Source organism: Salvelinus fontinalis, chromosome 4, assembly GCF_029448725.1.
Source record: "Salvelinus fontinalis isolate EN_2023a chromosome 4, ASM2944872v1, whole genome shotgun sequence".
In the NCBI taxonomy this organism is placed as follows: domain Eukaryota; kingdom Metazoa; phylum Chordata; class Actinopteri; order Salmoniformes; family Salmonidae; genus Salvelinus; species Salvelinus fontinalis.
Window position 1 is genome coordinate 24,742,381 of NC_074668.1, and position 22,832 is coordinate 24,765,212.

General features: G+C 40.2%; 1 protein-coding gene and 1 long non-coding RNA gene across 2 annotated transcripts; one reads left to right on the forward strand and one right to left on the reverse strand.

Annotated features, from left to right (window-relative positions):
• Positions 1 to 1,476: 1,476 nt before the first annotated feature.
• LOC129853429 (uncharacterized) lies at positions 1,477 to 3,036 on the reverse strand. The gene is made up of 3 exons (XR_008759125.1): positions 2,825 to 3,036; positions 2,143 to 2,217; positions 1,477 to 1,671 (listed from the first exon to the last, which is right to left on the reverse strand). It is a non-coding gene; the product is annotated as an uncharacterized LOC129853429 (long non-coding RNA).
• A 142-nt stretch (positions 3,037 to 3,178) lies between these two features.
• LOC129853427 (nuclear receptor subfamily 2 group F member 1-A) lies at positions 3,179 to 10,625 on the forward strand. The gene is made up of 3 exons (XM_055919455.1): positions 3,179 to 4,414; positions 5,729 to 6,256; positions 9,462 to 10,625. The coding sequence occupies exons 1-3, from the start codon at positions 3,979 to 3,981 to the stop codon at positions 9,734 to 9,736; spliced, it is 1,239 nt and encodes a 412-aa protein (XP_055775430.1). The 5' UTR covers positions 3,179 to 3,978; the 3' UTR covers positions 9,737 to 10,625.
• The last annotated feature ends 12,207 nt before the right edge of the window (positions 10,626 to 22,832 follow it).

Genomic DNA, 22,832 nt, shown 5'->3' on the forward strand with positions numbered 1-22,832 from the left:
CTGAAGAAACGTAATACTTGTTTTTATAGGAGGCATTTCGACAGAGGCCTCTAACGCGTCAGGGAAAGCAATGGATGGAGTGGAAGCTTTGAACGGTGTAGTGACTTTATCGATTCCCTACACTGAAGCGCCTACATAAACTGAACCAATGAGGATTGTATTATTAACTATTTTCCTTCAACGTTGTTAGGTGTTTATTCATTATCTGAAATGCCGATGGACTGATATTTGCCCCCGTGTTCACGAAGTAGGAGGTCAGACTATCATGGCCTTTTATTACTTTCACAACTGGTCCAAGAATTCATAACGCTGGATTGACTGCTTGCAGAAGCGAAAACCTGTTTATGGGGTGCAGTTGCCCTGACATTTATTTATTTATTTGTTATACAAACGGATAGAGAGAGACCGCATCACTTGGAAATTAGCCTAATTTAGCCTATGTTTTTTAAATATATTTGAAGCCCACGTAGGCCTATATCTAAGCTATTTTAACCTCTAACTCACGGTAGATGCTCAGCGAACCATATGCACGATCTGATTCATATAGGCCACATGTGCAAATATTGCCTATACTGTACTGCACTGCGAAGGGCATTTGATATTTTTGGTAATAACACATATTTATGTCACATAATTATATTTATATACGTCTTGTTTTAGGGAAATATAGGCTAACTCAAACTATAACATAGACATTAATAGTAAGTTCCTGCCATGTGGAACTTCAAGTGGCATTTATAGCATCAACTTAAAATCTGAGACACAAGGGAATCGACGTTGAATATAGTCTCGCCAAAATCGTATTTCATATAGGCCTAGCCTATGCTTTTGTCAGTATTATCGCTCGATGTAAGTTGTGTGTATGCATCAATTATCTACCAAATAATCGTAAAAACTGCTTTTAAATTGACATCATATTTTCTGTTTATCTCACATAGTGGGGTTGAAAATGTATCTGCAAACTTTGCAATTAAATAATAATAATTTGATTATAACAAAACGGCCAGAAAGTGTTCAAGGAACTATCGTTATGCCTGTACTATGCCTGACCAGCTCGGTCGTATAACTGTCCTTTAATCCGTTGAAACTATCGATGAGAAACTGGCTGCTATCGATATTTTCATTATGTGATCAAACAACAAATAGCCTTGCACAGGTGAGATGCTCATAAAATTCAGGGTTCCCTGAATTGCGGTAACATCATCAACGATGTTCGTATATATTGCTGACGACAGTTTTAAACGGAGAAACGGGTCCCCAAATCAGTAAGGATGTCAAGGAAAGGATCCGAAGCACGGTTCAAAAGTTTCGCCCTGGAATGTAGCCTAGCAGTGGCTGTTTGACATTTAGACAGATAAGCTAGATAACGGTTGCCTACATGGGTTGCATGGTAGTGTGGCGAGGCTAGAATGTATTGTTCATTTCTTTAGAGCTTCTTGTGAATAGGTGGAAGATAAATAAATGTTGTACTTGCCTGGCAGGTGTTAGCCAAATTCAGGTACCGATGTTTCCCGTCCATTATAGCCTAATAGTTGTCGCTGGGTGCTTCTTTTAATGCCCTGCTGTCCACGTTCTCTTTTTCTCTCCTGATTTCGTGCTATAGCCTTCTTCCCGCTGCTCTCATTCACTGTCACCCTTCTCTCTCTCTCTCCGTCCAGCTCTCTTCCCGATCTGTGGAGTAAAATCTTAATGATACACTTACAGAACATTCTTTGTCCATTTTAATCTTATTCGTTTCACCTTTTCAAAGAGCTGGAGACATGACCGGGAGTCTCAGTGCAGTGTCCGAGACAGGGATTGGAAGAGTTCTGTTGTTGAATACTTAAAAACACCCATTCCTCCTATGCGTTAACAAGGGGGGTACTTGCATATTTGCGCTCCATTATCTTTTAATAGCTGACTACACTCGGAAAGACATAACAAAGGTATTCATAAACTATTCAATTTATTTTCACATACCCTATACTCTATTTAAGTTCGGCTATTATGGATGCATGTCGGCATCAATAGCCCACTGGCAAGTAGCCCACTGAATGCAGTTCTGGTGGCTTTGGTTACCATGTGGGCGAAATGTTGTCATATTCAAACTACCCCGTGTCAATGTTATTTGTGCTAAGTTCCACTATTTTTAAGTGATTTTACCCTGGAAGGTCTTTCCTAAATCTACAAAACAGGCACCAGCTGCTCCGTTTGAAATCTTCATCAGGAACACAGTATCTGTAAAAATATGAATAAAAAGAAAGCAATTTTCATGAGTTTATTTCTTGTTTTTATGATTTTACAAAGTTGATAAGAATACATGCATGATCACAGTAGGTTATGCATTACTATGTAGATGTAATTGTATACTGTACGCTAGATGGCAGACCAATCCAGACATTTTTGAGTTGGAGACGCATGCAGGCTTCAGTATCCACATACAAAAATCCGGAATTCCCGTGCAATTTTCAAACAACTTGACATGATTTTGAATTATTGTCATTATAAAACGTAATATGACACCCGTTCAGTGATTGTGTAGGCCTTAAAACCTCAACTGTTATAGAGTATTTGTTATTTGTCGATGTAATTTTAAATTCTCTGGCGCCATCGTACCCTGTCTGCCTATTCTAACACGACTTATCTATTATGCATAATTTCTTACATTGTAATTTTTCCTAATTTGATCCAGTAACGTTGGACCCGAATTTTGACAATATAAATGTAAAGTTGAAGCATATACAGTATTACACACCACCAAATGCTGTAGGCTATAATAAAATCGACGATACATCAATAATAATGTCCCCCGCATGTATAATGAAAATGGTAGTCCCAAACAAACCATTTAAAACTTTGAGGAATTCTATGCCAGTCCCTTTCGCCGAGCACGTTTGTTTATTTCACGTGCACAAAGCTTTGTCCTCGCTTTTACCCTTATTTCGGCTATTCTATCCAGGGTTTCCTCCTCTGTTTGTGACAATAGACGGCCCATACTAATCAGGTTTCAAAGTAAATAGCAGCGCAGGGCGAGCTCAATGTAAATTGTGCTTGTCAGAGACCCCAGTCGTAGGTAGCAAGGAACGAGGACTCTAACCAATGGAGAGAAAGAGGCTTGGCTAACCTTAGCCTCCCATTTTCTCTCTCTCCCCTCAATGCAGGGCTCTGGCCAGTCAGTCGCCTTTGATTATCAGTTGCCAGCAGCCCCTCTCTTGGCTCCTTGACACGAGCACCATATAAGGCGTAGCGATCTCCATAGAAACGTGTCAGTTTCAATAGTAGTGTCAAAGTTCACTATATACAGACATTCGCGCAGATCCCCGTTTCGGAAACATAGCTCTGCTGGTCTTCCCGTTTAAACGCATTCATTTTTGGGTCTCTCCTTCTTGCATATTCTATTAGTTGTTGTTTTTTGTTTTTTTATCTTTTCGCCTTCGCTCCATTCTACTGGAGAGGTGAAACTACACGGGCACTTCGGCGACGCGGTCTTTTTACTGGTCGAAATGAAATGTATTTAAGAATATAGATGTAAAATTCCGCTCTTCAGTTTTTCCTCCCCTCCAACAGCGAAGACGGGAGTAAGGAGCAAGGAAGAAAGGAGAAGGGAATTTATTTCTCGCAGCACTTTGGATCGCATCTATTTTATGTTCATTTCTACGCCCATGTGAATCGCTCCTGCCTCCTTTCTGGCTATTTTATAACGAATAGCATTTTTTTTGTTACGGCTAGCTCTCTTTTTCTTCAAGATTGGGTTCCTGAATGGCTGACTGCAATTTACATTGGAACTGGCCTCCCGATACTTGCATATCCTGATCGGGTGCCTATTCTATCGCCTCCTGTATTTTGAAGGTATTGATCGTGTTCTGCTCCCTTCTTTCTCCTATGAGATTGTTTTTTCCCGATTTGACTTTGCACTGTTGTGTTTGAGATCGTTTTTCTCCCCTTGCTTTATAAATCCCAGCGATCAGTTCGCTTTATAGCACTTTCCGGGCCCGAGATATGGCAATGGTAGTTAGCGTCTGGCGAGATCCGCAGGAAGACGTGGTCGGAGGACCTCCAAGCGGCCCCAATCCAGCAACTCAGCCGGCGAGGGAGCAACAGCAGGCGGCGTCGGCAGCACCGCACACTCCACAGACCCCAAGTCAGCCAGGACCCCCGTCAACACCAGGGACTGCTGGAGACAAAGGGAGTCAGAATTCTGGACAGAGTGGCGCACAGCATATAGAATGTGTTGTTTGCGGAGACAAATCGAGTGGCAAGCACTATGGTCAGTTCACCTGCGAGGGATGCAAAAGTTTCTTCAAGAGGAGTGTCCGAAGGAACTTAACGTATACATGTCGTGCCAATAGGAACTGTCCCATTGACCAACACCACCGAAATCAGTGCCAATACTGTCGGCTGAAGAAATGTTTAAAAGTGGGAATGCGGCGGGAAGGTGAATATCTTTTTTTAATGGCATATATGATCATGCGTACTACGTTTCATTGACAACTAGGGCTGCCATGTTGCATAAAAGGTCACATACATACGGCTGAGCACATTGCACATCCATGTTTTTTTGAGGGGATGTGTATGTGTGCGCATTTAGCCTATAGAGAGGGTCAAATGCAATGCAGCTACAAAAGATAGGGAACCGGTACGAGTCGTAGGCTAAAACAAAGCAGCTGTTTATTTAGCTGACGTTTTTTGGGAACGTCAAAACTAAACATAACTATTTGCTTTTAGTGTGTGTGTGTGTGTGTGTGTGTGTGTGTGTGTGTGTGTGTGTGTGTGTGTGTGTGTGTGTGTGTGTGTGTGTGTGTGTGTGTGTGTGTGTGTGTGTGTGTGTGTGTGTGTGAGAGAGAGAGAGATAACATGCTAATGCACGTCCTTACATGTGTAGTGATAGACTTGTGTTTTGTTTGTCTGTGCATTAAAACGAACAGACAACATAACCACATCGTCTCCCTGTTCCATATGCTGACTAGACAGATTAGGCAGCTTGAGCAGGCTGACGTTAATGCTAGAGAATTTGTGCGGTACACATTTGTTTAGCCTCATAATGTATGAGGCCGTAACTTTCCCTCTCTTTGGAGCACAAATTATAGCAAAACACGTATTTTCAATTAACACCCAAATTACCATACATGTTATTTAATATTATCCCCCAAAAATATTGTCAACAAAAATACAATTAAACCAATTATACTTTGTTAAAGCACATTATTAAAATATTCTTCCTCGACTGAACTATAGGCTTAGAAGGCGTTTACTCTTATTGTGCTTGATATATTTTTGCCATTCTTCTTCAGTGCAGCATAATACATATGTAATGGAGGAATACATTAGAACAAATTAAACTGACACATGGGCTGCAGTGAACAACTAGATGGAGCATAGGTCTAAATGGCATTATAGGCCTGTATTAAAGCATCCGTCATGTTAGATATTATAAGTGTGTGTGTGTGTGTGTGTGTGTGTTTTAATCTAGATGCATGCATAGTCGATACTAATGTAAAAAGTGCAACACTTAGCGTGTAGGCTACGGTCACTCTTAGATATTGAAAATATTATTATTTATTTAAACAACACACAATCTTACACACTATATAATTTACAGTTTGAACTCGATTGTGATGGGAAATGTTACTCCCTTATCTCAGAGCAGAAAACACTAGCTTGCCTAATGCTTCTCAGCATAGGTTGCACATGCAACAATGTTCATCAGTTCTGGATGCACATTTCCTCTCCTTCTCTTTCTTTTTGTCAGCGGTTCAGCGAGGACGAATGCCTCCAACCCAGCCGAACCCAGGGCAGTACGGGCTGACGAACGGGGACCCTCTGAACGGCCATTGCTATCTCTCCGGATACATCTCGTTGTTGCTTCGGGCTGAGCCTTACCCGACGTCCCGATATGGAAGCCAATGCATGCAGCCCAACAATATCATGGGTATTGAGAACATCTGCGAGCTGGCAGCTCGCTTGCTCTTCAGCGCCGTGGAATGGGCGAGGAACATCCCTTTCTTTCCAGATCTGCAGATCACCGACCAGGTGTCCCTTCTCAGGCTGACGTGGAGCGAATTGTTTGTGCTAAACGCGGCTCAGTGCTCCATGCCTTTGCATGTGGCCCCTCTGCTCGCCGCGGCAGGCCTCCACGCTTCTCCAATGTCTGCGGACCGAGTCGTGGCTTTCATGGATCACATTCGAATCTTCCAGGAGCAGGTTGAGAAGCTCAAGGCCCTCCACGTTGACTCGGCAGAGTACAGCTGCATCAAGGCGATAGTACTCTTCACATCAGGTGAGTGTTTCCCATGCCGCTACTGAGGCCTCCTCTCTCATAGGCGGGCAGTGAGGGGGTAGACAGGGAGAACAACACTGACACAGAGGCCATGGCTGTTTAGTGCAGGCTTCTCCATGCTGTTTTGACAATGGCTTGCTGCAAATATCCACAGTGATACATTTTGTGTGTTACTCAAAGCGTAAGAGAAGTAAACAAACCGATTTTCAAAAACGTAATTTTTATGTGTATTTTACTCCCACGTAGGAATAGATTGAAAGACAATATACTATTTACTAACTGTGAGACAGTATAAAAAGGGAATCGCATTACATGTTTTGTAAGTCTGATAACTAGGTCTACACAAGTGTTTGGTCTATGTAGCAGGCGTTTTGTTTTAAACATTATATGCGTAAAGAAAAGCATAATTGCGGTATGACACTTGATGTAGGCTATGTATGAGTTGCGGCACATGTTTTTCATGTTTTGCGCGCACAAACATGTGTCTTGGTAAAACAGGAAATAATCCCTAGCTGCCTATTCAAAGAAATACTGATTAAATAGCCTAATATGTCATTGTATTACTCTGCTATACATTTCTGTCAGAACAATGGTATGCTTGAGATAGATTCGGAATGTATTTAGTTTAAAGATATTTCCTCTCACAATTATTTCCTTGTAAAATATTAGAACCTTCAAATTTTGAAAAGAAGCCATAGTCTACATATGACAGGTCATTACTAGATCTGGCTGAGCCAAGGTCACCGTTCCTGTCGCGTGTAATAATATAGATATTTGGGGTTTGATTGTGGACACTTGCTGCCATTACCATTTGCAAGCAGTCGCATAAGGATAATGGAGAGTAAGTAGGCCTAGTGGATAAAGAAGCCTAAATCGACCGTGACTCAAAAGAGCTCTTATGTGGCTCTTTAGAAGTGAACAAATTCTCATTAAATAGCATTATTTCAATCAATACATTTCACAATTAAGTAACATTTTGAACATCATTATGTTTTGTAATATGTGTTTTTATTTTATTTTATAGAACATTTTTTCACTCTCGATGTCCTCAAAAAACACTTGCTTAGTGACCACCTATAGCCTAGCCTAAAGTAGCCTAGCATTAGCATCTTACTGAATTATAGCTTATTAAATATATCCTATAGCCTACTCTAAATAGCTAAATATATTTCCTTGCATATTATACAATATTATATTATGCATATTATATTATGTTATAGGTTATTATATTATTAGACATATCCATATGAAGTATTTTGTAATGAAAAATGTAAAAAATCGTGAGGATTGTATAGCCTACAGACAGGTTGAGTGACCAGTGAACATGTTTTGATCATGGCCAATAAACCTCCTCTAGTCCTCTAGTTTGCCCTCCTTAGTGACATGAAGACTTTACCACTGCCCTTTCTTCCCGTGAGGACATTTCTGTCCTTAGCATACAAACATTACATTCTCGTTTTGTAGGCCTACATGTGACTGTGCCCTTTTAGGCACATTTATAATACCAACCAAGCCCTTCTGGTTTACCTATAGCCTACCTTTGCTAATGCGAATTTTTCTAGGCTGTTAGTCATTAACATAACATGACGACATTGAGTGCCTTGCTCCAAGTTGTTGTTACGTTATTAGGCTATATCCAATTTAACATAAAATACAACTACAGAGATAGTTGTTTTTGATGACTAGATTTAACCTTGGTTCTGTCCATTTTAGCAAGAGGCAACATGCGTAACAAACTATAGCTGCAGTCAAGGTTTACTGTGTTGACATTTGTATTTATTTTTCAAACATGAAACCCATAAGGGGTAGCCTAGTTTAGGTCGTTGTGTGTAGGATATTTTTCATAATCTGTTTTCACATAGCTATTCAATGTGAATCTATGAAATAGATGTCTTTATGTGCAGATATTTTCAGGTTGTATTATGGCGTAAGGGTTAGTTCTATGTTTGGTGAACTATCGCGTGCCCCTTCACGAGCTTTCTTTTGACTCATGCATTCGCTGCAGCTCAGTCGTCGATATGATTTCAGCTTAATCATTGTGTTTCACAAGTTTATATTTGCAAGATGTTTTAAAACGTCATTCATTTTTCCCTGATGACTTGTTGTATGTATTGAATAGAGACTATCAGAGGTAATCCAAACGGATTTGCATACATGGGACTGTGTTGCCTAGTCTAAGATCATATAGTAAATCAACCCGAGATCTCCGCGTTGCCCCCGCGCAGTCCGTGAGTTCATAAGGTTATTGTGTCTGGCCATAGTGAGTTATCGCCCTGAGAAATCAAGATGAGGCTTAAAAGCCTCTCGGATACCATTGTCCGGTGTTTAATGTATTGTTACAAAGCAATGGCTTAATACAAAATGGTCAGGCCTATGCATAACGGTCCAAATGCTATTATGCTTGGCCCTGCACAGCCGTTTAATGCGGATTTCTAGGCACAGCAGTATGCCGTGGCCTGTGCGATAAACAGTTTAGTTTGTAGACTACTATGCACAAACATATCTTAAGACATTAACATTGAGTGCATTCTCCATTTAGGCCAATGTGCAATGAACAACCCCCGACTGTGTAGGCTACGAACAAAACACATGTCGCATGTGTTGTTGTACTGGCTCCGTTTCCTATTTTTACGTGGTTTTTGCGTGACTATTGACTTCACCCTGCTAATAAATGTGATTGCTTCCAGGGCCTTTACTAGGCTACATTGAAAAACAGGCCAAGCATGGTATATCAAGAAAAGAGCGGAGAAATGGCTTAACAGCTTATCGAGAGTAGCTTAATTAGGTCATATTATAACCATTGCAATTTAATTTTCATCAATGTATTTTATACGTTTCCATGGACTTGTGTCCCCTGAGTCAGAAACCATGAGTGGGCCTGTCTACCTTTCCCCCTGCTCCCTCGATTGGAACTGCAAAACGCTATACAATAAATAGGCTTATGCTGCACACCATTTCCCATGCCCGTTAGCTGCATATTCTTTGTTTTGATTGATTTATGAACGTGTAGAGGTATCTGCCTCTATGTGGTGCGCTCCCCACTTCAACAGATCGCCCTTGTTTATTCTATATGACAGTTCCTCTTACTCAACGTGACGTAGCATGTTTGGGCAGTGTGTTTGTTAATTTCACTTTGTCAATAACACGTAACGTTGATGTTGAACGATAACCAGGGTTCTTTTGTGTTTCTCTTTTGCCTGCACAGACGCTTGCGGCCTGTCAGATGCGGCTCACATCGAAAGCCTGCAGGAGAAGTCTCAGTGCGCCCTGGAGGAATACGTGAGGAGCCAGTACCCTAACCAGCCGAGCCGCTTTGGCAAGCTCTTGCTGCGGCTGCCCTCTCTCCGCACCGTCTCCTCATCGGTAATTGAGCAGCTGTTCTTCGTCCGCTTGGTAGGTAAAACTCCTATTGAAACGCTCATCAGGGATATGCTATTATCCGGGAGCAGCTTCAACTGGCCTTACATGTCCATCCAATGATCCGAATGAGAGTGACAAAAAGAGAGAAAAAGGACCAAAATTCAGCATCCAGTACAAGAAGACTATATATAGGACATTTTCTGAACATATTGGAAGACATGACATGTTTTTTTTTTTGTCTTCTGGGACTAAGATGTGAGATGGAATACGTTATGTACAGAAAATATGGAACTGGACTTACACCTGTTTAACTCCACTCTCATCTTCAAGAACAGTACTCTTCATTTTGTAAAATACTAGTCTTTATTTTCCTTTTTTGTAAAAAAAAAAAAAACACAAATAAAATGAAAAACAAGACTTAGCGGGAAAATAATGTTTCCAAGCAATTATAAGAAATGTCCTGTGTCTATGTACCCCTCTGTTTTGTATTTTTTCTGGTTCTAAACCAGCTTTTCTGTGATTCTATACTAATAATTTTTATATAACCTTTTGCTTCTTATTATGAGTGCGATATATATGTTGTCGAAGCTACGTTCTCCGAGAATTAAAAGTTGAAGTGGGAATTTAAAACAGAAAAATAAAGAAATCTAGACAAATAAGATACAAGTCTAATCGCTATGACAATATCACTACTGATGGTTGAACTATGGACCTGCAACAGCAGACCGACCTCGTGGACATTTTGACGAGAGGACGTCTTGCTCCTGGTTATGAGTGTTTGAGGAGTCGATCATCAGTCAAAGAGGAGAGACATGAAAATCAAAAGCACTTTTAATATATCATTTCAAATACATTTTCTTTGTTTCGTCTTGAAATTTTCATTGTTTCTTGAATTTTATTGGTTGTTTCCTTCAATTTGCTTACTTCATAATGCAGCTTTTGCAGAAGGGTCGGTTGATGAAGTTGTGTGATGGTGAGTGTACTATTAAAAAAGAAATAGGCAACAATGTCTCACTCTCAAGAATGTTCTTCTGAAGATCGAGATGCGCACTCACGCGTATTGTGTCGGATAGCATAATGCCACTCATCTTCATACACATGTTTAGGCTACGCAATATGTTTTCCTTATATGTGCGTTTTCCAGGTTTGTCTTGCATACTACACTAAAGATTCTAATTAATTATAGGCATTTTGCCTCTATTCTTCCCAATGGAGCTTGGCGAACGATGGGAAAAGATAACACTATCATGTTATGCTATAGAACAGGCGTTGTTTAGATTGGATGGCTGGTAGGCTGCTCATTGCATAGCTAGCTATATGTTACTGTTTCACCTAGTCGCTCACTCACGACTGAGTATAAACACAACGATGTGCGGAATTAGACAGTAGTGACGCTGCTCGCTGCCTGTGAGGGCATTAATGTTTCATACTTTTCCAGACAGCAATGAAAGCATGAGCTTCTCTAGCCTACCTCTTGTGGCTTAATCAAGGTGATTCTCAATTCAACTATGACTGACTCCAAACATCTGCATTCGCCTGTTAAAAAAATTTACCCTTTGAAAAAATGGTTTCAATATTGACATGCGTTTTAGCTAAGGATTGCACTCGCTGTAAAACAGATGTGATATGCATGATCAATCTGGAAAATGTATTTTACAGCATGTAAGCCAGACGATAGAAACATCGAATGTGATGTATTGTGTTGGAATAGAGAGAGTGGAGGAGAGATAGAGAGACAGACGCGGAGTGCACAGTGCAAAGACAAATGAGAGAGGAAATATGCGGAGGGAAATCAGTGTGTATGTAGTCTTGGCTTGCCTATAGCCTACATTTATAATGAATGCATCGACGAAGTCCTCAACGTGTTGGATTATGATGTTTGTCTGCACAGTGTATAGTAGCTTCCTGTACAGAGGCTGCATGTCTGTGAAGTGACAATGTCTGCTTACCCTTTACAAAGAATGTGGACCCGAGAACAGATCTCTGACGTACAGAAATAAGTCAGTATACTGTTCATATGCATAATACACATACGGTATCAGACTCAAATAAGGACATACGCTGGGGATATGTTGGGAAGAAGATGACGGTGTCTTGTAGCCTTTGCCTTGCAGTCGATCTTGAGATAGTAGCATGATGAGGACATGTATAGACGTCCAATTTCTTGAACGATCTCCCTACGATGAAAGCTAGCGTGAGGATGGAAGCTGAACGGAGACAGACACATGTCTTAATTGTATTTATATCACCATTTTGGGTTTGGGTGGGGGCGTATCGTGGCGGCGGTTGATTTGATTGTATGTCCCCTGATTAATTAATTTACGAGTAACTTATTTTTTGCTTAAACTAGTGATGTTGTGAAATGTCGTAAATGAGGGCCTATCTCGAATCGTTTTTTCTCACAGCTTTTAAAACAGGAGTAGCCCTATTAGGTCTAGTTGTCATGGTCTCATCTGGTCAAAAGATGAGCAGGCCTTAGTTGATCCCGGTCGACCTGTGGTCATGATTGAAGCAGTGTTCATCCTATATAGCTTCTGCTAATATTTCAACACGGTATTTCTCAGATCAACGTAACCCTTCATTGTGTTATGTCCTCAATAATGTGTAATAATATGGCTATCAATAATTATGAACTAACAATGGCAACAATGGCCGGTTGGCCAGTTCACAGTTGGAGAATGAGCCCTTGAAGTTTTGCTTTAAATTAATAGGCTTAAACACATTTTTTTAACACTTTAAATACTAATTTGTACACCTGAGAGCCAAAATTGTACATATTATACCTTAGCATTTAAAAAATTACCCATTTAATCTTATTGGAAAAATAAATAGGCTTTTGGGCTAATTTGGAAGTTTTGCTCATACTCCACAACTTTTCTTAGATTGTAGTCCCCTAAATATTTTATTTTATAAATCTGGTTGTATGTGTTATATTTATTCGTTTTTTGGCTAATATCCTAGTTTATGTTTACCCGCGTATGAAGAGATGTTTAATTAGAAAAATATAACATTTACTGAAAATAGTGTCATTGATGACGAGTCTCGATCAATTCCAGCCTATATTTACAGCCCTCGACTAAATTGTTTACCAGCATATTAAATGCAGCTTTTAACTGGTTGTCCTCACATAATGTATTCTAAACCCCTCTAGAATTCTAACTTTCATCCTTTGCTGAGCGCATTCTGTTGTACAATCTCTACACTACCGGCCATATAAATCATTTCAAAAGAACATAATTCGAGCCATGTGTTTCTAGTTAATGAAGCAGTATGACTCACTACAAACAGGAATGATAGGCTACAGTTTGGTAGACCTATAAGTGATATTTATTAATCGATGGTGTGTTGCTTTCATTGTCCAACAGCTAGGACAATTTAAATATGCAACAATTGGATATAATCTCATACTAGTTTGGTTTTCGGCTTTCCATTAACCTCATAGGCCTATAGTGTTTGGGATGATGAGCTTTCAGGCAGAAGTCTTTCATAGTTGTAGATCACTCAACGTTCAAATATGTTATACAAATGGTCTCTCTGGGTCTTGTCTGCTGCTGGTATTTTAGCTGCTTTTCTGAAGAAGAAATAAACGTGTGACACGATTGGGATGTTCTATCATATCGTATTGTTGCACTTGACTGATGACAGTGGGTAAGGCAACGGGATCTGTAACACACTATAGGCCCCATTTGTGTCTCGGTAATTTCGGAAACTCTGGTTACCAAAGTGTTATTCCCAAATGAGTTAAATAACAATTTACCTTTGTCTGGTTTCATCCATCAAACCACAAGTGAATGACTCCTAACACGGGGCTATTTGTTTGCTTGCACAAGCAGCTGGGTGCGATTTCACGTTTGAGATATCTGTCTGAAAGCGAAACATTTATTATCCTAAGTTGTCAGCGACCCTATTTCCAAAACCTCATGCAACCAATGGTTCCACACGTCTTGAGCAGTCACACGGCAATAACAAGCTTGTGTGTGGTAACATCAGTTCATTTCGCCAATGTTAGGCCTACGATAAGTCACTTTGACAAACAGTTTGAGAAAATATTTTCAAATTGGAGCTTTGGGATGCGTGAATGATCTTCTCAAGTATGGGCTATGACAATGTTATAAACTTTTATTTCAGGTATTTGCTTATGCATAATGAATAGACATACACGAGAATGGACATCGCGTTTTTCATCATCGCTTGGCAATTCAAACACTTCTGGTGAATGTTTGAAAACAGTGGGAAATAGCCTAGCTTTCTAAATATAGTGCATGAATGTCTGCTTGTGTGTCATAAAATGGATTGTTTGCTTTCTATGTGAAATGGTGATAATATGTACTCGACCTGGAATGACGTACAATTGTTCCTAACTATCTCAATGATCGCAGTATAATTCTGCCGTCCGCAGACCTCATAGACAAGCTTTAAGCCATGGATCAAATCCAATACTACAGGGGTATAAAATATATCCAGTTGTGAACGTAACATAAGGGGACGCCTGTGTGTGTGTGTGTGTGTGTGTGTGTGTGTGTGTGTGTGTGTGTGTGTGTGTGTGTGTGTGTGTGTGTGTGTGTGTGTGTGTGTGTGTGTGTGTGTGTGTGTGTGTGTGTATACGTGCGGTGTGTGTTGCGAGCGTGCGCGCGCGCGCGTTTATTTATGTGCAAGCTGGCGTGTGTGAGTGAGTGAGTGAGAGACAGAGAGAGAGACAGCGAGGGAGTCGGTTGCGAGAACAGATCGCTGTGTAAGCGATCCCTTTGTGTTGATTTAGGAAGACGTTTGCTGTATATAACGTTCAAGGCTGATAATATCATTGCCTGGCCAGATAAATAAAGCATTGGCCAAACCATCAGGTCAGCTATCGATCCGCTGCTCTCCCCGAGCGAGAGAGAGCGAGAGGGAGCGAGGGAGGGAGCGAGCAAGGGAGGGGGTGAGACAGAGAGAGAGAACCTTTACTCATTAGCATTCCATACCCATGGACTAACGCTGACAACTAACAGAGATATCCAGCTCTACACCATGCACTCTCTCCTTTTGTCTCCATACCCTTCATTTCAACGGAAAGATTTCGTCACAGTGAACACATTCTAAGCATTTACCCTTGAACAGATTCCACATAGAATAGAAGTCATTTTAACGATAGGCCTATAGAAAATAAGACTGTGAATTGTTATCTTTATCACTCATGAATGGGCCTAGTGCTAAGGCATTTAAACTCTTGTAGCCGAGTTATAACCCATAAATCACAGCATTTGGATGTAGGCTAATTATGACAAGTGTGTGCCTTTACAGTAACATGGTCAACTAAGTTGTCCAAACTCTCACATAGACTACTTTTGGTGTTTTTATAAGGAAACATATTTTTCTTGATTGGCACGTGAATCGTCAGAATGTTGAAAACAATTGTGGATTCACCATAAGCTACGTCCTCAAGGGAAGATTCTACCCAGTTTTACTCAATGTAGGACATTGAGTTGCTGCTGAACATCAACCACCATGGCACTGCTACAATGCATTGGGATTTTATATTATTAACTTATGCAAGCCTAATTGGCTAAACGTTGTGTTTACAACATGGTGGTGATATAAAGTGCCAATTATACGAAATAAAGGGTAATTGTGAAATACAAATATTGAAGCGTGAGATAAAAAAGAATAATCGTCGAGGGGCAGTCGATGATAATTATTCGACAGGGGCTTTGGGAATGTAGGCTATATCTTAATACCCGCTCGAGACTTGCCCAACAATGACAGCTGTTCATCAGATAGTAACTTCTTTCCGAGTTTTTTCCCCTCCCACCCGGAGCCCCGTCTCTATCTTGCTTTGTTGTTTTAAAATATGCATGTCCCTCCGGAATGCCAGTCACGAGTCCAAACTTTGTGTCCAACCTCCCACATGAAATGATCCTTTTAAAGCGGGCTCAATATGTCTCAATCTGCACTTCACTCTAAGCTTTTGGGTATAGTCTATGGGACAGAGCCCAGAAATATATTAATTAAAGCGAGATGTTGTGTCGAACTCAAATGTTTTAGACTTTACAATCTGTGAAGAGAGACGGCTCAGAGAAGCTGGAACATCAAGGACTATGATGGAGATTCACAAAAAAAGTAAGACTTGTTTTGGTTTTGTCTCTCATGCACAGTGTGTGTGTGCACGTTTGAGTGAAATGGATAAGCAAGGGGAGAGGGGAGAAGGAGAGAGCGAGAGTGAGAGAAGGGGGAGGGATATGTGAGAAAGGGAAAGAGGAAAGGATGTGCTTATGCGTGTGTGTGTGACTCCGGCTGTCATTAACAACAAATTAATCAACACCTGGCATTTAAACTCAAGAGTGCTATTTTTCAGTGTATGTATAAGTTCCGGTAATCACAGTACCGGAAAAGAAACCCAGGAGATTGAAAGTTTGATTTTGAAAGGGAAAGCGTAAACGAGTTAACCGAGTCGAGACAACGAGGAGAAGGGGCTGAGGTTTTGAGAAGAGGAGGCTATAGCTTAATTTCCTTTGAGAAGTTTATAGGGATGTTTGTGATTGTCAGTGGCAAATGTTGTCATTAAGACCAATTGCAATTGTGTTTTGAGTCAGAAAAGAGTTAACCTGTTGCTGTTGGACACTTAAAATTCTAGGTGCTGGCCGAAAAATTCCACAGTGGTCCAAACATAACGTCACCAGCATGCTGCGCCAACTAATTCATTCCGTAATCCCTTCAAACTGTTTACAAACAGAGTGACGTCAAGTCATCGGGAGATCTAGCCTACACCAACTAAATTAATGTAACTAATATGGTAATGTATTAATTTGAAACGTTTTAATAGACATCCCCACGGTGTAATATGTCAACATATGGGAGGCCAGCAAGACCGGGCTTACCTTATAACACCCTGGCTTTTCAGTAATATTTACGGCTTCTCTTTCTAATACACACCAGATGGTTTGTAACTGTACCACCGCTGACAGTGAGCTCCTCAATTTTACTCAGCTGCATTTTGTTGCAATTATACTTAATGCTGAGACCAAATTCATTGGTCACCTATTTTTGCCGCATGTTTATGTAAATATAATTTTGGTCACCACTAATGTTTCACTTCATCGTCAGGATTTTCACATTGCCTCTATGAAGTTACTTTTTCATATGGATTTTTTTTTTTAGCTTAAATGCATATGTAGCCTATAGGCCTGGTACCCACGTTCAATGCATGGTATATTAAAAACAAGAAAATACATAGCACGTCTTGAAGCTTGACCAAACTGGGTTGATAGGCCACTCACTGCACCTTTCAGCCAATCACTCAATCAATCATAATGCTTATGAAGCAATTGATATTTTATCTAACTAGTCTCTATCTGTAGGCTTATTGGCTACGTCTTCAAAATATTCAACTGGAAAAACATAAAACAATAGTTATTTATAGGCTATTGGCCTATGCAATCGATATACACTGATTTGGGTAAAGAAAGGCCAGTTAGTCTCCTAGCTGAGTTTGAGTCAATTTGTTTCATTTCTGTTATGTTTATGAACAAACGAACAGGCCTATGTCTGAGCTATAATAGCCGTTGTGAAAATAACAGCCATTCTGGAGACGTTCCAACGTCATGTAGACCATTAATACATGGAAACGTTACATCTGTTTTCTTGCTATGAAGCGTGCCAGAATATTTTTATGATCCAGGACTGTATTTGTGGTACACAAGCTCTTTAGTATTTATTTATGTTGCTGTTTATTTTGTTGCAATTTAGCCTTTATTTTCCACCTGGCTGGCGCATGGTCTGTGTTCTTGATTGACTGAAACGTTTCATAAAGGGCATTTTTTGATCTATGCCATTGGTCACAGGTTTTGACAGTGGCAGGGCTTCCCCAAGGTTGGTGCAGCGCAGACACCTCTCTCTCTCTCTCTCTCTCTCTCTCTACTGCTTAGAGGAAAGGCAGACTGTTGATAAATACACGTCTTTTTTCGATCTTACTCAGCATCATCCATCAATATGTATGTCTCTGCAGTAGCATTGGTCTAAGCGAAGATAAGCTGCCAATAGCGCTGTAACCACTGTAAAGTCGAGCGAGGATGCAACGCGAGACTGTCTTCACGTTAGACAATGACTAACATTTCTAATACACATTGTCCATATTATCAAAATGGAATGTCCTTTGGTATATAGGCAACTGATAATATGCCTATATAGGCAGACATCACTTTTGAGATAGGCTATACATGCATAAGTAGCCTTATCTTTTGAAATGTCCAAAAGATATTCTCTTTTAATAACATATTGTGCTTTGATGATTATAAAGCATTCGAGAAAACGTTTTGCTGCTCGCCTAAAGCACGTGGACTGCTCCTCTCGCTATAGCTAGCTACTAACACTTTGTGGCCTAGGCTACATACCTCCACTGTGATTACAGAAGTGCCTCCTCTTCTACTTGCTAGAGAAGCACCGCTCTAATCTACCCTCCGTGTAGCCTTAAAGCCCGCGTGATAGGCTACAGTCAAATTGTGTGCGCGCGCTCAGGTCTGTGCTAAGAAAAGGTGGGGGTTGGTCTGAGGGAGGGAGAGGGAGGAGTGTAAAGGGAGGGGGTTAACGGAGTGGCCTTTCCTCGCTGACTGACTCGACCCCTCTCTCTTCAAAGGCCATGCAGAAATAAACGCATCTTATCTGAATGGCGAATTTGTTGGTGGTATTTCAAAGTGCGAAATTCAGAAATTGGAAGGTCTATTTTCTCTGCAATTTTGAATTCAAGGTGGTTCGAACCATCCCATATTGGTGGGTATTCAATTATTCCATCTACACACGCGCATTCTCAACTAGTGTGGTATTTGTCCATGACTACCCACCCTCCTTCTCAGTGGTGGAAAAAGTACCCAATTATCATACTTGAGTAAAAGTAAAGATGCCTTTATAGAAAATAACTAAAGTAAAATTGAAAATCACCCAATAAAATATTACTTGAAGTCTAAAAGTCTTAAAGTATTGTGTTTAAAATATACTTAAGTATCAAAAGTAAATGTAATTGTTAAAATATACTTAAGTAACAAAGGTAAAAGTAAAAGTGTAAATCATTTCAAATTCCTTATTTTATGGATAGCCGGGGACACACTTCAACACTCAGGCATAATTTACAAACGAGGCATTTGTGTTTAGTGAGTCCGTCACATCAGAGGCAGTAGAGATGTCCAGGGATGTTTTCTTGGTAAGAGTGTGAATTGGACCACTTTCCTGTCCTGCTAAGCATTCAAAATGTAACGAGTAAAAGGTACATTATTTCTTTAGGAATGTAGTGAAGTAAAAGTTGTAAAAAAATAAATAAATAGTAATGTAAAGTACGGATACCATAAAAAACGACTTAAGTAGTACTTTAAAGTATTTTTATTGAAGTACTTTACACCACTGCTCCTTCCATGCAGCCCCCCACGTCCAAATTATTTGCATTCGTTGATGATATCAGTGAAAAATAGCTGGCATCCTAGATGAGGCAGGGTGGGGGAAGGAGGCTTGTTTGGATAAAACTGGACGGAGAGTGGACACGGCCCGAAAGGTCAGCCGCCCATTCATGTCATGGTGGCAGGGGGTGGCCGGGAGGCTTATTTGAAAGAGTATTTGAGGCAGGGGAATGAAAAGGAGTTGACCACAAAGCTCGTCATACTTCAAATACGCCCCGTCACATCTTCACTCTTTCCACTGCACGCAGAGGCGGCAAAAGGGGGGCTATCTCGTTTACCACAGAGCAGTAGACAGAAAATAGAGATGTGTCTGAAAATAATCAATACAGGGGTTCGAGCACGACATGGATCAGAACACTTTATCCTGAAAAAGAATAGCGTAACACAGTTTTTTTTTAACTATAGCCTATATATTAATGTCGAGTAGCCTATGACCACATTTGACAAAATGCCTTCTCTTTGGAGAGACCATGTCTACAACAGGTTCATCGCATTTATAAATTGATTAGCAGGAGATTCAGGAATCTGGTTAGACTACGCATCGTATTTGATTAATTTTACGAGGATAACATTGTACTCTTTAGGTAATTGTTCACATAATAAATCAGCAATGCTAGATTGACTGCATAGCATAGCCATAAGGGAAATATCTGAGTTTTATATGAAATTACTTGACACTGCTCTGGATTATTTTGATGAGAAGATGCCCTACACGCACGCACGCGCGGGCGCACACACACACACACACACACACACACAAACACCTGCATTGAGAACCATGATAAGTGTCTATGAGCCTATGAGCAAAAGTTTTTATCATTAATATCGATGTGTAGCACCTTATATGCATGAAACCAAAACCCATATGTATATTTCGTACACCTTACTTTTAATCTAGAATGTTATTTTTTAAGTCCCTTGCAATTTGACATTAGTGCACGCGGCTCAATGAAAATTGTGACGTATTGCGGTTTGCGTAGAAGAAAGCAATAACATCCGATTGTGCTGTGTCTCCCTCTGAACGCCTATTGGTGTATATGTTCTCATCTACGTCGACTAATCACTCATTAGAATTAATACAATTACTAATAGTCCACTTGGACATCAGGATATATTGAAAGTATTAGAGAAAAGTATTATTACAAATATTCTGATATTAATATTCTAGCATTTATAATAGGCCTATTTCTAATTATGTAAAATGTCCTTCCCAAATCAGAAAGGTCTTCTGTCTCTGTAGGCAGTGGCATGCACAGTAGGCTAGAGGCGTAAATGGGTTGGATAAAAATTCAACTGAGACGCTGTAGTCTTTGTCTCCATTTTAGATTAGGACTATACGCTTCGATTGCCATACTAATCATGGTTATTAGGCTATATAGTCTTATGATTATTAAGACAATCTCAATTAAGGTGCTTATGACGATGACTACTTGCTAAATGTTATTGCGACCACTATCATTGTTAGCAGTGGTACACTGAGGCGTTAGTGATAGTGTTAGGATATAGGATATGATCTTGGATTCGTCATATTTGTTGGTGTTTGAAGTAATGGCAGTGGAGATGTGGAGGACAAGGAATAGTGAGGGTGAAGAGTGGTGACGTGGGAGCCTATATGATGACTGAGAGCGTGGTCATTAACACCGGTGCTGTGGTGTAGCCTAGCCTACTCATGCTGTCAGTGGCTTGGAGAGAGCGCATGACAGACAACACAGCTCACCAGCCCTCCTTATCCCACAACCTACTTTTGAGACCTTTCAATTGATTCGAAACCACACCCGACAGAAGATGTATTGTGTGCTTGTGTGGTACACTTGGTGAAGTAAAACACCGTTATGGGACTAGCGGATGATAGTGGGCCTATCGATTTTGTCAAGTTGATATTCGCCAGATCTCCGTCAGCCAGTTTGACATTAGAAGTTCCTTGACATGTAGCTTGAACACTGATGACATGATCAGTTTATTTAGCATCTTGACCCTTCAGGGTTCATTAAAATTCTATCCTGTGCAAAACGCACATTGCTTCGTTCTAATTAATTGATTCGTTCATTTATTAATAATCTGACTACTATTTCAGGGTGGTTTATTTATGGAAAGCATCAATCGTGAATAGAGAGCAGTCTACAGCTGAATGAAGGCAGTGCAGGATGTAGAAGGTTTGTCTGAATACCTTGGTGGCGCTTCTAAGCGGCTTTGTTATGGTGCTCTCGTGCTTCAGTGCTCGCGCAGTGCAGTGCATGGAGGCTGTCTCGCGCTGTTTGTTTCTACGTTTGTTTGCTAGATGGCGCTCTGGGTACTGGGACCCTCAGACCGAGGAACAACACAACCTCTATCCACGCTCAGCCTTAGCCACCCCACTCGTCTGCAGCGATATCACTATACTTTCCGCGACTGTAAATGCTCCTAATTTAATTTCGTTGGTGTGTGTAAATGAGACAAATACTATTAATGGTTTTATGTGTCAGATGGGTTTTGCATTTTGATAAAATCAGATTGATTAAACACATAAACCAAATTAGAGTACTAATGCATGTTTTTTTATATAAACTGATAATAAGATATTTGTTTTGATTATTGTGCATTTCTTATAAGCTTAGGTATTCTAATTACTCATTAGGTTTCATTTAATTGTATTTTAGGTGAAGTTTCCAGAAATTGTATATTGCATAAGCATACTCCAAATTCGAATCCTCCAAAATAAATAGTAGTCTTTAACATTTGTTCAAAATTAAATATGATTTTAATTAATTCAAACAACTGAAATGTGGGTACAGTGATAAACTGTTGTTAACGAGCATGTTTGTAACATATATATAAATATTGTAATATCAATTAGAACAGAATCTTTTTTCAACACTGATTTAAAAACAAGGCTAATTCCATGAGATACAGCTATTTAAATACATTTTTGTCAGTCTATATATTCTAAGCAATAGAATATAGCCTATCGATTTTTTATGTAGTCAAGGCAAGACAATAATTTAAAGAAAAATATAAACATGCCCTTGTTTAATAGTCCTTTGCAGTTGAGGGGAAAGGTGCATTGTTTGCAGTGAGTGGCCCACTCTCTGTCAAGATATACTGCTGCAGTCACAAATTCACTAAATAGCGTCTTGTCCATGTCTGAGGTTGATGAATGTGCTGGAGACTTAGATAACTTTTTACAGCTGTCTTAAAAGCGCGAGCTCAGACCCAGGCACTGGCGATCAGGTGCAGAGGCCGCAACCGCGCTGGATTATAAAATAAACAGGTTAGAGAGACTCATAGAACAGGAATATGTCCTGTTATGAATAAATACTGCCCATATCTAATGTTTTAACAGGCTTTCATTGCAATAGTGACTGGTCCAGTAAGGGACAATGCGTTTTGTGTGCAGTTTCAAACCGCTCATTTGTTTAGATGTATTTCCAGATTCTGTTTTCCCTGTTGGTTTGGATATTAATACAATTCTGTTACAAAATACTTTTTCAATGAACCGTGTTGATTATGCCATTGAAATATTAGGCACTAGATTAGTCTAATAGATTTGATGAGGCCCAGAAATACAAACACCAAGCATGGGCTATAGTGTGAGGCTATAATGTGCATCGTGCAGGCGTGACAAAGACTGGTGTACTGGTGGTCGTTATTGTGAAAGTAATCTTTTAGCAGGGATTGAGATGTATTGTCCGTTAGTTCACGTCACCCCCTGTTCGATCCTGTGTGCATGGTATCTCACCGCAGGTGAGCGTGTTCCTAGATCATCCACCTGGACTAAAAAAGCTGCATCAAAGAGTCACTGCTAGCACTGCTCGGTTTCA